At 43.0% G+C, this 15,363-nt stretch overlaps 1 protein-coding gene across 1 annotated transcript; it reads left to right on the top strand.

Moving 5' to 3' along the window:
- Positions 1-9,690: 9,690 nt before the first annotated feature.
- On the top strand, positions 9,691-10,632 carry LOC138990018 (olfactory receptor 1L4-like). The gene has a single exon (XM_070380185.1). It carries the CDS (start codon positions 9,691-9,693, stop codon positions 10,630-10,632), a length of 942 nt encoding a protein of 313 aa, XP_070236286.1.
- Positions 10,633-15,363: the final 4,731 nt, after the last annotated feature.

Here is a 15,363-nt window from a genome sequence, read left to right as displayed (position 1 = left end):
TTAATATTGTCCTGGAGGTCTCTGAGATTGTCCTCATTTCTTTTAATTCATTTTTCTTTTATCCTCTCTGATTCATTTATTTCTACCATTCTATCTTCTAATTCACTAATCCTATCTTCTGCCTCTGTTATTCTACTATTTGTTGCCTCCAGAGTGTTTTTGATCTCATTTACTGCATTATTCATTATATATTGACTCTTTTTTATTTCTTCTAGGTCCTTGTTAAACCTTTCTTGCATCTTCTCAATCTTTGTCTCCAGGCTATTTATCTGTGATTCCATTTTGATTTCAAGATTTTGGATCAATTTCACTATCATTATTTGGAATTCTTTATCAGGTAGATTCCCTATCTCTTCCTCTTTTGTTTGGTTTGGTGGGCATTTATCCTGTTCCTTTGCCTGCTGGGAATTCCTCTGTCTCTTTATCTTGTTTAAATTGCTGAGTTTGGGGTGTCCTTTCTGTATTCTGGCAGTTTGTGGAGTTCTCTTTATTGTGGCATTTCCTCGCTATGTGTGGGTTTGTACAGGTGGCTTGTCAAGGTTTCTTGGTTAGGGAAGCTTGTGTCGGTGTTCTGGTGGGTGGAGCTGGATTTCTTCTCTCTGGAGTGCAATGAAGTGTCCAGTAATGAGTTATGAGATGTCTATGGTTTTGGGGTGACTTTGGGCAGCCTGTATATTGGAGCTCAGGGCTGTGTTCCTGTGTTGCTGGAGAATTTGCTTGGTATGTCTTGCCCTGGAATTTGTTGGCCCTTGTGTGGTGCTTGGTTTTAGTGTAGGTATGGAGGCATTTGATGAGCTCCTGTCAATTAATATTCCATGGAGTCAGGGTTTGGACTTAGGCCTCCTGCTTCCAGTTATCTGTCTTATTTTTACAGTAGTCTCAAAACTTCTCCTTCTATGCAGCACCACTGATAAAACATCACAGGGTTTTAATCTATTGCCTGTCGCTTCCATGGCGGTTCCCTCTGTTATAGCTTCTTCTGTTTGCTGGTCTCTTCAGTGTCTGATATCCGCCCTGATACAAAGAGGGCGGTGGTGGGCACCTTTTTTTTAATCTTTTTAAGGCTCACTTGTTCAGTCGTACTGTGGGGAGGGAGGGACACTGCAAATAAATAAGACTAGCGTGTGCTTGCAGTGCCTCAGCCACACTGGGCCTGCCCCCGTTCACAGTGCATGTAGCCTCCCTGCCCACACTGCTCAAGCTCTAGATTGCTCTGCCGGAACCATCCGCGGCCGGCCCTGGGCGGCTTGCACCTCCCAGGTCTAAGCCGCTCAGGTTCAGGCACTCGGGTAGTCCTCAGAGGCACAGACTCGGTTGGGCCTGCGTTTTGTGCCCTTCCCAAGTCCGAGCAGCTCAGACAAGAAAGACAAGACATATAGTTGTCTTTCAATGATGAGGTGTTTGGCAAGCGTGGTTGCTGCGACTTATTGCTTCCCTGCCGCTTGGTTATCTGGGTGTACAACCAGCGCACCTTCTCAGGTGGATGTTGACTGTCCAGAACCCCAAGAAGTTTTAGTTAGCAAAGAAGCCTGCTTACAGTTTTGTAGATAATGTCTCTCTGGGGCTGAGATTGCCCCCTTCCAGGTCTGGCTGCCTGTCACCAGAGGGGGACGGTCTACAGCGGCTATCTCTGTCCAGTCCTTTGTTCCATGCACCGGCCTGGCGGTGTCTTAGGTTAGGGCTGACTTTTCGCGTGGTAGATATCCCACAGTCTGGTTTGCTAGCCCAAATATTTCAGTCAGGTAGCACTCGGGGTATTCAGGCCAGATCCTTACTCTAAGCGATGCAGCCCATGCCGTGCCTCCCTGCCCAGCCCCCGCTTGCTAAATCAGGATTATTTTCTTAATATCTCTTTCTAACAGTTTGTTGTTAGTGTACAGAGAAGATACAGATTTCTGCATATTGATTTTGTATTTAAGATAAACTCAGTTTGGTTTTAGTACTTTTATGGTTTTATTAATTTTGTTTATATACCATATAATCTCTCTAACCTCATTATCATCTAATAAATTGTTGTTTCAAAATCTGGTATTTTTGTTGCCCGTATATTGAAACCCAGTAAGAAGGAAGTGCACTTTACCTTGTTTGATAATAATGTTAGTATTTTTTAATTTTTCAAAATTTCTCTGTTTCAAAATCTTATTGAAATCTCTAAGTATTTTATAATTTAAGTTTTAAAAAATATTTGTTAGATTTTAATATTCTATTTGCATTTTTCTTATATTTTCTTATACTTAACAGTTGGCTGAAATTGGACCATTGGCTCAAAAGAAGGAGATACAAGAAAATTCACTTTCTCAACCCACACTGCACTATCTACATTTAAAACTACTAAAACAAATGAAACTGGCATATTAGAAGTTTTCTGAATCATGAAAGGGAGAAGTCTACCCCAGAGAAATTGGGTAACCCTGTAAATAAGAAATTTAAAAATGACAAAGCTATCTGTTCTTTGACTTTATAAATATTAATGACTTACATTATTGTGTCATATAAAGCAAATTAGTATTTTGATGTCAGTTAAGTTGTAACATTGTTTTAAGTCCAATTGTTTGGCATTTAAAGAAAAAGGAAGTGAATATTTTAAACATGAATATTAGGAGCACTCTGGGTTAAAAATTGTATTATGTATAATTCACTACAATAAAAAAATAAAAATTGCTTTTTCTAGTCCTTAAAATTGGAAATGAGGAAGCCATCAAGGCATCTTACAGGCTAACTAAGCTTCTTCCTGGGTAAGTACACACAGCAGTTGAGAAACAAATCCTGTTCCAGTTGACATGGCTGAATGCCTGCTGATGAAAAGCCAGTAAAAAGAACCGCAGCTCTGTCATTCTCTGATACAGTAACTCATCAAATTAAAGATTTTGCTGCAAACATTAAGACTGAGGTTCTATCTGGACTGCAGAATTGCACTTTAGCCTTAAAAATGGATGAAAAAAATATGCTACAAGATGGATGAACCTTGAAGACTCAAGTGAAATAAGCCAGATGCAAAAGGGCAAATACTCTAAGATTCCACTTCTAAGAGATACTTAGAATCATCAAATTCATAGACAAATGGTAGAACAATAGTTTCCAGGGGCTGGAGACAGGGAGCAATGGAGAGTTCTTCCTCAATGGGTACAGAGTTTCCATATAGAATAAAAAAGCTCTGGAGATGATGGTGATGATGGTTGCATCACAGTGTGAATGTACTTACTGCCATTTAATACATTTTAAAATGGTTACAATAGTAAACTTTAAGTAATATATAGTTTTTTAAGTGTTTGTTTTAATGGACGGATTGATAAGTGTGGTTATATTAGCACCAACTAATCTGCAAAGAACTTTTATATGAAGACCTGAACTCTTCTCTTGATACATTCTCCTCCACATCTTGGGAGAAGCCCCAGGCTTTCTCTATGCATTTGCCTGTCTCCTTAAAAATCACTAGAACAATAAGCAACTAATTATCTGGAACACTAAGAAAAACACTGCCATGGTAGCCTGAGTTTCCTTGGTTTCCACTGAGAGGTCCTAGTTCTCTCCAAACATAGTGTTTAATGAGCTCCCTGGGGTTGATAACTGGGGAGGCTGCCTGGCCTCTTGGGATGAAGTCACATGCAGGACAGTCAGGTACTCCCAGGTCCCCATCCTATCCCTTAACATCTGAGGAACCTGAAGGAGTCAGGTGGTGGATAGTTGGGGATGGGAGAAAGGTTCATGATTCCAGTGCCAGGGGCTACACAGAGGAGTCACCTCTTAGGAAGGAGAAGTATAGCCACTTCAGGAATTCATAACTTCATCTCTAGGCTAAGGCAACCATCACAGGCACTCAGTATTGCCGGTCTTGACACCTCTCTCCAGAATATGGGGCTTTTTCCTTTTATTAACCTGATATGAACATTCCTTCTATGCCTCAAGCCCTCCAATCCACCTCTAGATATCATGGTCAAGAGGACTAAGGAGAAGCTACTGAGACCTCACACACACACACAAAGACCACCCTGGAGGTCACCATCCCTTACCTGAGTAAGTAGCTTGTAATCTTCAACCATATTCAACCTAGAATATGTCTACCTTAGAGGGTCAGAAACATTAAAGCCCTCCTATCTGATATGCTCATTTTTACAGAGAAGGAAAACAAGTTGCCCAATTACATGCAGCAAGATAATGCCATACTTGGGCTACAAGACAGGTCATCTGCTCCTCATCAACCTGCATCCCTTATTTCTTTATCTGAGAACCTCAAACTCCTCCACACACCTCTGTCTCCCTTCTCCATTCACAAAAAGGAGGAGGACTGGCTATGAGTGAGTGAAACTCCAAGCAAAGGGATCAACTCTTTCAGAGAAAGAGTAGCTGTGCTGAAGCTGATGGGCCAAAGTTCAGCTTCCATCATTCCAGCCTGCCTTCAGAATGTCCCCAAAGCCAGTCTTGTATCAAAGAAAAGTCTACCTCAATGGCTTTACCACAGCCTCAGAGCAGCACGGGGACACCACCTCAAGAGCTTCCTGGATGAAATCTGAAACCAGTCCTGCCCCCACCCCCACCCATACACAGAGGGCAGGGAGAGAAGAAAGAGGCAGATGGGTAGGAGGGATGGGTAGGTGGCAGTTTTAGTAAGCCAGGGAACTTACAAGGTTTTCTTGCATGGCCTTAAGAGGAGGAGATCTCCACACCTGCCTGCCAGAATCTTAACAGTTTATACAGAGACCTTAACTGGTTCAGTCCGTGTATCAACAGATGATCCCAACACATCTTATTCTCTAAGGCTGTCTCCTTGAAACAGCTTCTATTGTGGGAACAATAGGCAGAGTGTAATTACCAAGGAAAGGTTGGGGGAGGAGCCTTTGATTGCCCAGGTTCAGCTCCAAGAGCCAAGCAGTCATATCCTCCCAATGACCTTTTCCAACTCCTGGACTGTCACACTAGTCCTGCAGTTCACTGATGGTACAGCACTAAATGACCAACTTTGTTCTTGAGGCTTCAACTGTTGTTGTTCAGTCACTAAGTAATGTCTGACTCTTTGCGATCCCATGGACTATAGCAGGCCAGGCTTCCCTGTCCTTCACCATCTCCCAGAGTTTGCTCAAGCTCACGTCCATTGATTCGATGATGCCATCCAACCATCTCATCCTCTGTCGTCCCCTTCTCCTCCTGACCTCAGCCTTTCCCAGCATCAGGGTCTTTTCCAGTGAGTGGGCTCTTCACATCAGGTGGCCAAAGTATTGGAGCTTCAACTTCAGCATCAATCCTAGCATCAATTTGCAGAGGCTTCAGTTGGCTCTATGCAAATTGATCATGTAGAGTAGAATTTGTTTTGAAACTTTTCTTTAGCACTGAAAGCTTATCTTCAAAACTATCTATCCTTTGTAAAAGAATCTGTAAAACACATGAAGGAAGAATTTTTCTAACTAAAGAGGAAGAATCCTCGGACCCCTGGGTCTGTTCATACTATGCCTCACCAGTGACCTATCTGTTCACATGGGAGTGTCAACCATGGGGTAAAGGAAGAACAGGATGAGAAGTGGAGGGAGGATTTGAAGCTGTGTCCTGGGGAAGGCCAGAGGAGGCAAAAGAAAGATGACATGGAAAAGGGAAGCTGTCCTCTTTCCCATCCCTCCCACTATCTCAGCTCAGAAACAGCCTGCCTTTGTATCAAGGCGGATGCATAGAAATAATGAGAAGAGCTGGGGAACTGATAGTCTATTATACCACATCAGATGGCTTTTGAATAAGCGAAAAATATTGCATGAAGAAAGGTCATCTGGCTTTGCTGAGCTATCTGAAACCACACTTGGTGACCATCTCATCCTGGGCTGGCTGTCAGTACCAGGCCCCTTAATTTATCTGTCACTGCCACAGGAAAGACCCTACAAAGCACGAAGCCCACTAGAATCTCTGTTCCTTCCCCTCTCTGACCAGGAAATTCTCATACATCCCCATTCTGCAGCTCTCCGTGCTTTGATCTTGCTCCCCTTTCAGTGGTCATCTCACTATTTTACACACAATCACACTCTTCCTCACTTTCTTTTACCTTAGCCAGCTTAACCAGTTATTATATATTTATGAGAATTATTGGGCTTCCCTGGTGCTTCAGTGGTGAAGAATTCACCTGCCAATGCAGGAGAAGCAGGTTCAATCCATGAGTCAGAAAGATCCCCTGGAGAAGGAAATGGAAGCCCACTCCAATATTCTTGCCTGGAAAATCCCATGGACAGAGGAACCTGGTGGGCTACAGTCCATGGGGTTACAAAAACAGTCGGACATGACTTAGTGACTGAACAACTTGAGAATTGTGATTTTTCATTGTTTCTTATATTACTTCTATCATTATATATTATTTATATAATTAGTACAAATTTTATAGCACACAGTCTTTAACAAAGCACTTTTCACTCCTTTTCAAAGATATGTTCACCCATTTGATGCCCACGACATTCTGATGGAAATAGGCATTGCATTTCCATATTTTCATGAGAAAAATAAACTAGGCACAAAGACTTTTCAGGGGAAGCAACTGGTAAGTAACTAAACCAGGAGTAGAACCCAAATCCTATACTATTTCCACTAATTCTCCTGATCCAAAGAATCTGATTCAGGTCCCTCTGCAACACGTCCCAGTTATTCAAGTAGCTGTCAAAGTTGCTTATTCTAATTTTGTGTGCACTCAGTCACCAAGTTGTGTCGGAGTCTTTTGGGACCCCATGGACTGCAGCCCACCAGGCTCCAATGTCCATGGGATTTCCTAGGCAAGAATACTGGAGTGAGTTGCCATTTCCTTCTCCGTGGTATCTTACCAACCCTGGGATCAAACCCGTGTCTCTTACATCTCCTGCATTGGCACGCAGAGTCTTTATCACTGAGCCACCCGGGAAACCCATTCTGAGTTTACTCTGCAAATGAAGTCTGCAAGTACTTCATAGGGAGAGAATTAGTATAGTTTAATAGCTAAGAACAGGACCCTGAAACAAAACTGCTCTGGGTTGGAATTATAACCACTTACTCAGTGTATAATCTTGGGCAAGTTATTGAACATCTCTTAATGGTTGTGTAATTGCTTCTTCATCTGTATAGTGTGGGAGTTCTTAGGTGGATTAAATCATCATACAGTGCCTAGCACATGGTAACTACTTTCATTGTGTTCAGTATTTTTTTTCTTTTAAAATCTGTTTATTGTTTTTTTTTTTTTTGAAGGATAATTGCTTTATAATATTTTGTCATTTTCTGTCAAACCTCAACATGAATCAGCCATAGGTATACATATATCCCCTCCTTTTTGAACCTCCCTCCCTTCTCCCTCCCCATCCCACCCCTCTGGGTTGATACAGAGCCCTGTTTGAGTTTCCTGAGCCATATAGCAAATTCCCATTGACTATCTATTTTACATATGGTAATGTAAGTTTCCATGTTACTCTTTCCATACATCTCATCCTCTCCTCCCCTCTCCTTATGTCCATAGGTCTATTCTCTAGGTCTGTTTCTCCACTGCTGCCCTGTAAATAAGTTCTTCAGTACCATTCTTCTAGCTCCATATATGTGTGTTAGAATATACTTATATTTCTCTTTCTGACTCACTTCACTCTGTATAATAGGTTCTAGGTTCATCCACCTCATGAGAACTGACTCAAAGGCATTCCTTTTTATGGCTGAGTAATATTCCATTGTGTATATGTACCACAGTTTCTTTATCCATTCATCTGTTGATGCACATCCAGGTTGCTTCCATGTTCTAGCTATTGTAAGTAGTACTGCAATGAACAATGGGATATATGTATCTTTTTTCAATTTTGGTTTCCTCAGGGTATAAACCTAGAAGTGGGATTGCTGGGTCATACTGTGGCTTTATTCCTAGTTTTTTAAGTAATCTCCATACCATCTTCCATAATGGCTGTATCAATTTACATTCCCACCAACAGTGTAAGAGCGTTCCCTTTTCTCCACACCCTCTCCAGCATTTATTGTTTGTAGACTTTTTGGTGATGGCCATTCTGACTGGTGTGAGGTGATATCTCATTGTGGTTTTGATTTGCATTTCTCCAATAATGAGCTATGTTGAGCATCTTTTCATGTGTTTGTTAGCCATCTGTATGTCTTCTTTGGAGAAATGTCTGGAGAAATGTTTTTCCCACTTTTTCACTGGGTTGTTTGTTTTTCTGGCATTGAGTTATATGAGCTGATTGTATATTTTGGAAATTAGTCCTTTGTTAGTTGTTTCATTTGCTATTATTTTCTCCCATTCTGAGGATTGTCTTTTCACCTCGCTTATAGTTTCCTTTGCTGTGCAAAAGCTTTTAAGTTTAATCAGTACTTTTTAACCACAAGGATACAATGGTGAACTGGGGAATACAGTGTTGAATAGCCAATAAGATCCCTGGAAGATGTCCTTGGAGAAGTAATACCCTGGCCTTCTCCTATGTCAATCAGGTCTCCTAATAGGAGAAATCATCTTGATCCAAAGCACACTGGGGAGAAAAAGATGCTATAGGAACCTATGCCATTGTATCTTAGGAAAGTGCCAAGATGCAGACTGTGGGGATCCTTTCCAATGATGCAGAGAATTTCATTTAAGGGCTTGAAACATTTTTAAAAAATTAGTTCTCAGTGTCCTTGAGTGTAGACTTCTTCTCACTCATCTTTTATATATCTTTTTCATTCTTTATCAGCAATCACTGAGAGACATCTGCAGATTACTTCCTGTGTTTGCCTCTGGAAATAATTCTGATTGTAGGAAAGGTGGACAGTAGGAACCCAAATCCAGGCACAGAATGACTGACTCAGCCTCAGGTAGTTCTGGCTGATAACCAGGATCTGATCCTGGGTGTGAGGGCTGATAGTTGATTTCCGATCTTATTCCACTACAGCTCAGTCTCCACCTTTATAATTGCTGATCTGAGGGACAATTCCTTCCCAACAGGGGTCCTGTTTTGTTCTCTGGATCCTCTGTGCCAGTTTTCAGATTAGAATCCAGCTTCTGAAGCCCAGAACCTTGCTATCCAGTCCTCTCACTGTTATCTGCCAGCCTACTTACTCCGTTTATATAGTTCTTATGCTCAGATTACAATTTATGACTCAGCTCTGATCTACTGTCAATACACTCACCTGTTACTTCCACGATGACTTCCTAATTACCACCCACCTGAATGAAATAAATTAACCCAACCAAACAGGTGCTCTCTCCTGATGCCAGAAAGTGGTCTTCGCTTATGCCACACAACTCCAGAAACTGGTTCTGTCCCCGTACCATAAAGTTTCATCTCCTGGAGGGTTGTAGACTTTCCAATTTCATGGCACTCATAAAGTGATTGTTACTCAAACCCCCAAATGCATTTCACAAACTTTTTCTACAGAGAGTGGAGCTAGGAAAACCATCTGTAGGATGTATATGTTTTCTCATGGAGAAGTTGAGGTATTCTGATATTTGTTTTGAGGAAACGAAAAAGAATTCCTGTCCAAAACAGAATAGCCTGAGGAGGTAAATTTCATACTTTCTGTCTTTATGGATTAAGGTAATGAAAGTTCAGGAGGTGACTTTGTGCTGTGTGTCAGTCAGTGGCAGAGCCAAGATGGAAAGCCAGACATGTGTGACGCTAAAATCCATGTGCCTGTCAACTATACCAGCCACTCATCAGAATTCAGAACTGGAGATTCCAAGCCAGGACTCATGCCTAGCATTCCTTTAGATTTTCCACTTGGGGGACAGCAATGACAAGAGGAAACCAGAGCCACATCACTGAATTCCTCCTTCTGGGACTGAGCAGTGACCCCAAACAGCAGGTGTGGCTCTTTGCCAGCTTTCTGGTAATGCACCTGGTCAATGTGGGAGGCAACTCAGTCATCATTGCAGCCATCCAAGGGGATGTTCGCCTCCACACCCCCATGTACTTCTTCCTCTCCAACCTATCTTTTGTGGACATCTGCTTTACAAACGTCATTGTGCCAAGGATGCTGGCAAACATGCAGAGCAAGAGCAAGAAGGTCCCCTTCACCCAGTGCCTGACACAGATGTATTTCTTTGTGGCCTGTGCAATCACTGACAGCTTCCTCCTGGCTGCCATGGCCTTGGACCGCTACATGGCCATCTGCCACCCACTACGTTACACCACCACCATGAACCCCAGATGCTGCCTCCAGCTTGTGACAGCATCCTGGCTGGTATCCCACCTCCACTCCCTCACCCACACCATCCTTATGGCCCGCCTCTCCTTCTGTGGGCCCAACATCATCCACCACTTCTTCTGTGATGTCCAGCCTCTGCTGATGCTCTCCTGCTCTGACACCTCTCTCAATGAGCTCTTGGCCTTCACAGAGGGCTCCTTTGTGATCATGAGTCCCTTCATCTTCATTACTGTCTCTTATGTCTATATCACCCGTGCTGTTCTGAGAGTCCCTTCTGGGAGAGGCAGGTACAAGGTCTTCTCCACCTGTGGGTCCCACCTCACAGTTGTGGCATTATACTATGGGACTGCCATCTCAGTGTACATCCGCCCCTCATCCACCTACTCAGTGACAAAGGACCGGGTGGTCACTGTCATTTACACTGTGGTAATCCCCATGCTGAACCCTTTTATCTATAGCCTTAGGAACAGGGACATGAAGCAAGCCTTGAGAAAGCTGGCTAGGAGAAAAGAACAGAATAAGCATTGAAGACAGAATGGGAAGATAGCTGAAATTGCATAAATATCTCATCCCTCATCAAACTTCTTCCCATCTATTCATTTACTTATATTGGTATAGAGTTACGGTTTCCGGCTTTGTCCAGTGAGTTATAAGCTATTACTTCTGTGCCTGTTGATGTTTCCACCATTCTCTGAACACTTTCTTGCCTTCTATCACATCAAGATATTCCAGACTCATCTTGCACTTTCTCTGCTCCAGTCCTGAAATCATCCATTTCTCTAAAAGCCAGGTTTCCCAACATGGATGTCAGCTTCACTCTGGGAAGACTCTCATAGTGAAGCAAGGGATATATGGACCCCAGGCTGAGCCGCTGAAATCTATCCCTTGTGGACAAATACTCAAAGATAAAGATAATGGCGGGAGCAGTTCAGTTCCATTCAGTTGCTCAGTTGTGTCCGGCTCTTTGTGACCCCATGGACTGAAGCACACCAGGCTTCCTTGTCCATCACCAACTCCCAGAGCTTACTCAAACTCATGTCCATCAAGTCAGTGATGACATCCATACAACCATCTCATCTTCTGTCATCCCCTTCTCCTGCCTTCAATCTTTCCCAGCATCAGGGTCTTTTCCAAGGACTCAGTTCCTCACATCAGGTGGCCAAAGTGTTGGAGCTTCAGCATCAGTCCTTCCAATGAATATTCAGGACTGATCTCCTTTAGGATCAACTGGTTGGATCTCCTTGCAGTCCAAGGGACTCTCAGGAGCCTCAAGAGGAAGGAGAAGCTGAATCCTGCTTTGATAAGAAATAAAGAGACCACATATTTCTCATTCTTGAGGTCAAGGAGACCTTCCAAATTACACATGTGCAGAAAGGTTCCTCAGGGGTCAGAGAAGGGAAGGGACACCAGATAATAACGTTTTGTTAATGTCCCAGAAACCCTTGTGCTGGAACCATCTTGGCTAAAAGACGCATGTGCACACAGAAGAGGGCCTTGAGTCAGACCAAATATGGACTCAGAGCCAGATAAAGCAAGATGAATGGCCAGAGGAAATGTGAAGAACTGCCCCCATGTAAGTAATTTAAACCACCCCAAAGGCACAAAACTCTCCGATCCAATCTGTGTCTCTCCACAGCCACTTTTTCCTCCTAATAAACACTTTACTTGTTTCACTACTTTCCATCTCTTTGCTGAATTCCTTCCTCAATGCAGACAAAGAGCCAGAGTCCTAGTCTTATCTATTTATTCTGGTCCCTGGTGATATAGTGACTAAGATTCACCATCAAGGCCTTTCTGCTTCTCCCACTTCTTGATTATATGAAATAGGCTTCATTCAGCCTCCCTGACCTTACCCGATTTCTAAGGAGAGGAAAGGAGGGGATGCAGAGACAAGGGAGGAATAGTCAAGAGAAATGATAGTGCAGCCTTGGGGCAAAGTCCTGGTTTCCCATAAAGGGGTATCCATAACAATTATTGCCAAATTCAGACTGAAATTGAAGAAAGTAGGGAAAACCACTAGACCATTCAGGCATGACCTAAATCAAATCCCTTATGATTATACAGTGGAAGTAAGAAATAGATTTAAGGGCCTAGATCTGATAGATAGAGTGCCTGATGAACTATGGAATGAGGTTCCTGACACTGTACAGGAGACAGGAATCAAGACCATCCCCATGGAAAAGAAATGCATAAAAAGCAAAATGGCTCTCTGGGGAGGCCTTACAAATAGCTGTGGAAAGAAGAGAAGCGAAAAGCAAAGGAGAAAAGGAAAGATATAAACATCTGAATGCAGAGTTCCAAAGAATAGCAAGGAGAGAAAAGAAAGCCTGCCTTGGCTATCAATGCAAAGAAATAGAGTAAAATAACAGAATGGGAAAGATTAGAGATCTCTTCAAGAAAATTAGAGATACCAAGGGAATATTTCATGCAAAGATGGGCTCAGTAAAGGACAGAAATGGTATGGACCTAACAGAAGCAGAAGATATTAAGAAGAGGTGGCAGGAATACACAGAAAAACTGTACAAAAAAGATCTTCACGACCCAGAGAATCACGAGGGTGTGAGCACTGACCTAGAGCCAGACATCCTGGAATGTGAAGTCAAGTGGGCCTTAGAAAGCATCACTATGAACAAAGCTAGTGGAGGTAACAGAATTCCAGTTGAGCTATTCCAAATCCTGAAAGATGATGCTGTGAAAGTGCTGCACTGAATATGCCAGCAAATTTGGAAAACTCAGCAGTGGCCACAGGACTGGAAAAGGTCAGTTTTCATTCCAATCCCAAAGAAAGGTGATGCCAAAGAATGCTCAAACTACCGGACAATTGCACTCATCTCACACACTAGTAAAGTGATGCTCAAAATTCTCCAAGCCAGGCTTCAGCAGTACATGAACTGTGAACTTCAGCTGTTCAAGCTGGTTTTAGAAAAGGTAGAGGAACCAGAGACCAAATTGCCAACATCAGCTGGAACATCGAAAAAGCAAGAGAGTTCCAGAAAAACATCTATTTCTGCTTTATTGACTATGCCAAAGCCTTTGACTGTGTGGATCACAATAAACTGTGGGAAATTCTGAAAGAGGTGGGAATACCAGACCACCTGACCTGCCTCTTGAGAAACCTATATGCAGATCAGGAAGCAACAGTTAGAACTGGACGTGGAACAACAGACTGGTTCCAAATAGGAAAAGGAATACGTCAATGCTGTATATTGTCACCCTGCTTATTTAACTTCTATGCAGAGTACATCATGAGAAACGCTGGGCTGGAAGAAGCACAAGCTGGAATCAAGATTGCTGGGAGAAATATCAATAATCTCAGATATGCAGATGACACCACCATTATGGCAGAAAGTGAAGACGAACTAAAAAGCCTCTTGATGAAAGTGAAAGAGGAGAGTGAAAAAGTTGACTTACAGCTCAACATTCAGAAAACTAAGATCATGGCATCTGATCCCATTGGTTCATGGGAAATAGATGGTGAAACAGTGGAAACGGTGGCAGACTTTATTTTGGGGGGCTCCAAAATCACTGCAGATGGTGACTTCAGCCATGAAATTAAAAGACACTTACTCCTTGGAAAGAAAGTTATGACCAACCTAGATAGCATATTCAAAAGCAGAGACATTACTTTGCCAACAAAGGTCCATCTAGTCAAGGCTATGGTTTTTCCAGTGGTCATGTATGGATGTGAGAGTTGGACTGTGAAGAAAGCTGAGTGCCGAAGAATTTATGCTTTTGAACTGTGGTGTTGGAGAAGACTCTTGAGAGTCCCCTGGAGTGTAAGGACATATAACCAGTCCATCCTAAAGGAGACCAGTCCTGGTTGTTCGTTGGAAGGACTGATGCTGAAGCTGAAACTCCAATATTTTGGCCACCTCATGCGAAGAGTTGACTCATTGGAAAAGACTCTGATGCTAGGAGGAATTGGGGGCAGGAGGAGAAGGGGACGACAGAGGATGAGATGGCTGGACGGCATCACCGGCTCAATGGACATGAGTTTGAGTGAATTCTAGGAGTTGGTGATGGACAGGGAGGCCTGGCGTGCTGCGATTCATGGGGTCGCAAAGAGTTGGACATGACTAAGCGACTGAACTGAACTGAGAACAATATCTGAGCTCTTTTGCAGATACTGAAACCTCCACCAGGTAAGAGAAGTTAACAGTATGCTGCTCACAAGCACTTAGACCCCAGGCCAGTTGAAACCAGAAGGTTGATGACACTGTCATTTACCTCACTACCAACCAGTCAGAAGAATTTCCGAGTTGATCACCTCCTCTTTGAATTGTCAGCTTAAAAACAATTGCAACGTAAAAGCTGAGAGTTATGTTTCATTCAGCGGACATTTTTAGGACTCCAAGCCTGGAAGACAGCATCTCAGGTAACCCTGAGAGCACTCTTCCAAGACGGCAAGTGGAGGAATCAGGTTATATAGAAGTTTGCATCAAAGGGAAGGTAGTCTGATCAAAAGAATATTGCTAATTCAGGAAAACCAGATATCTCAAGTTAAGGAATGTAGCACTTTCTATGTATGGGAAGATGCAAGAGTCTGGGCTCACTGAAATCATTCCTTACATATGCCTCTCAGATATCTGGGGCCAGTATCCTGTTTTTCACACCCCCCCTCCCCAAAAGCTTCTCAGTACTCACCATAGGAAATGGCTGCAGCCTGATATCTCCCAGATAACAGGTATTATTCTCCTTCCTGGGTGCTCACGGGGCTCAGAAATTCAAGTTTGGAGGACTGGAAGTGCTGATATCTGTGACAGCCTAGTTTATTGATGTGACAGGAAATACTCTATTTCTCAGAACCATTACTATAAAACTCCTCACTACCCCTTCCAGGTTGACACACAGTCCTGAGGGCCTTATCCCACTGTGACCCCTTTTGCCTGGCAAAGCAATAAATCTATTCTTACCAACTTCACTCAAAATTCTGTCTCTGAGATATAGTTCAGTGTCGAGTACAGAGATCAGATTCTGCTTCAGAAAAGTGAAGTTGCTCAGTCATGTCTGACTCTTTGTGACCCCATGTGTAGCCTACCAGGCTTCTCTGTCCATGGGATTTTCCAGGCAAGAGTACTGGAGTGGGTTGCCATTTCCTTCTCCAGGGGATCTTCCCAACCCAGGGATCAAACCCGGGTCTCCCACATTGTAGGCAGACGCTTTACCCTCTGAGCCACCAGGGAAGCCGCTGCTTCTTCTGGGAAACCTCTGCTTCAGAAGCAAGACATTAGTGTGAGAAGAGGAAAGGGCCAGAAATTA

This window comes from Bos mutus, chromosome 11, assembly GCF_027580195.1.
Source record: "Bos mutus isolate GX-2022 chromosome 11, NWIPB_WYAK_1.1, whole genome shotgun sequence".
Classification (NCBI taxonomy): Eukaryota; Metazoa; Chordata; class Mammalia; order Artiodactyla; family Bovidae; genus Bos; species Bos mutus.
The sequence above is the reverse complement of the archived record's forward strand: the minus strand, read 5'-3'. Positions and strand labels throughout refer to the sequence as shown.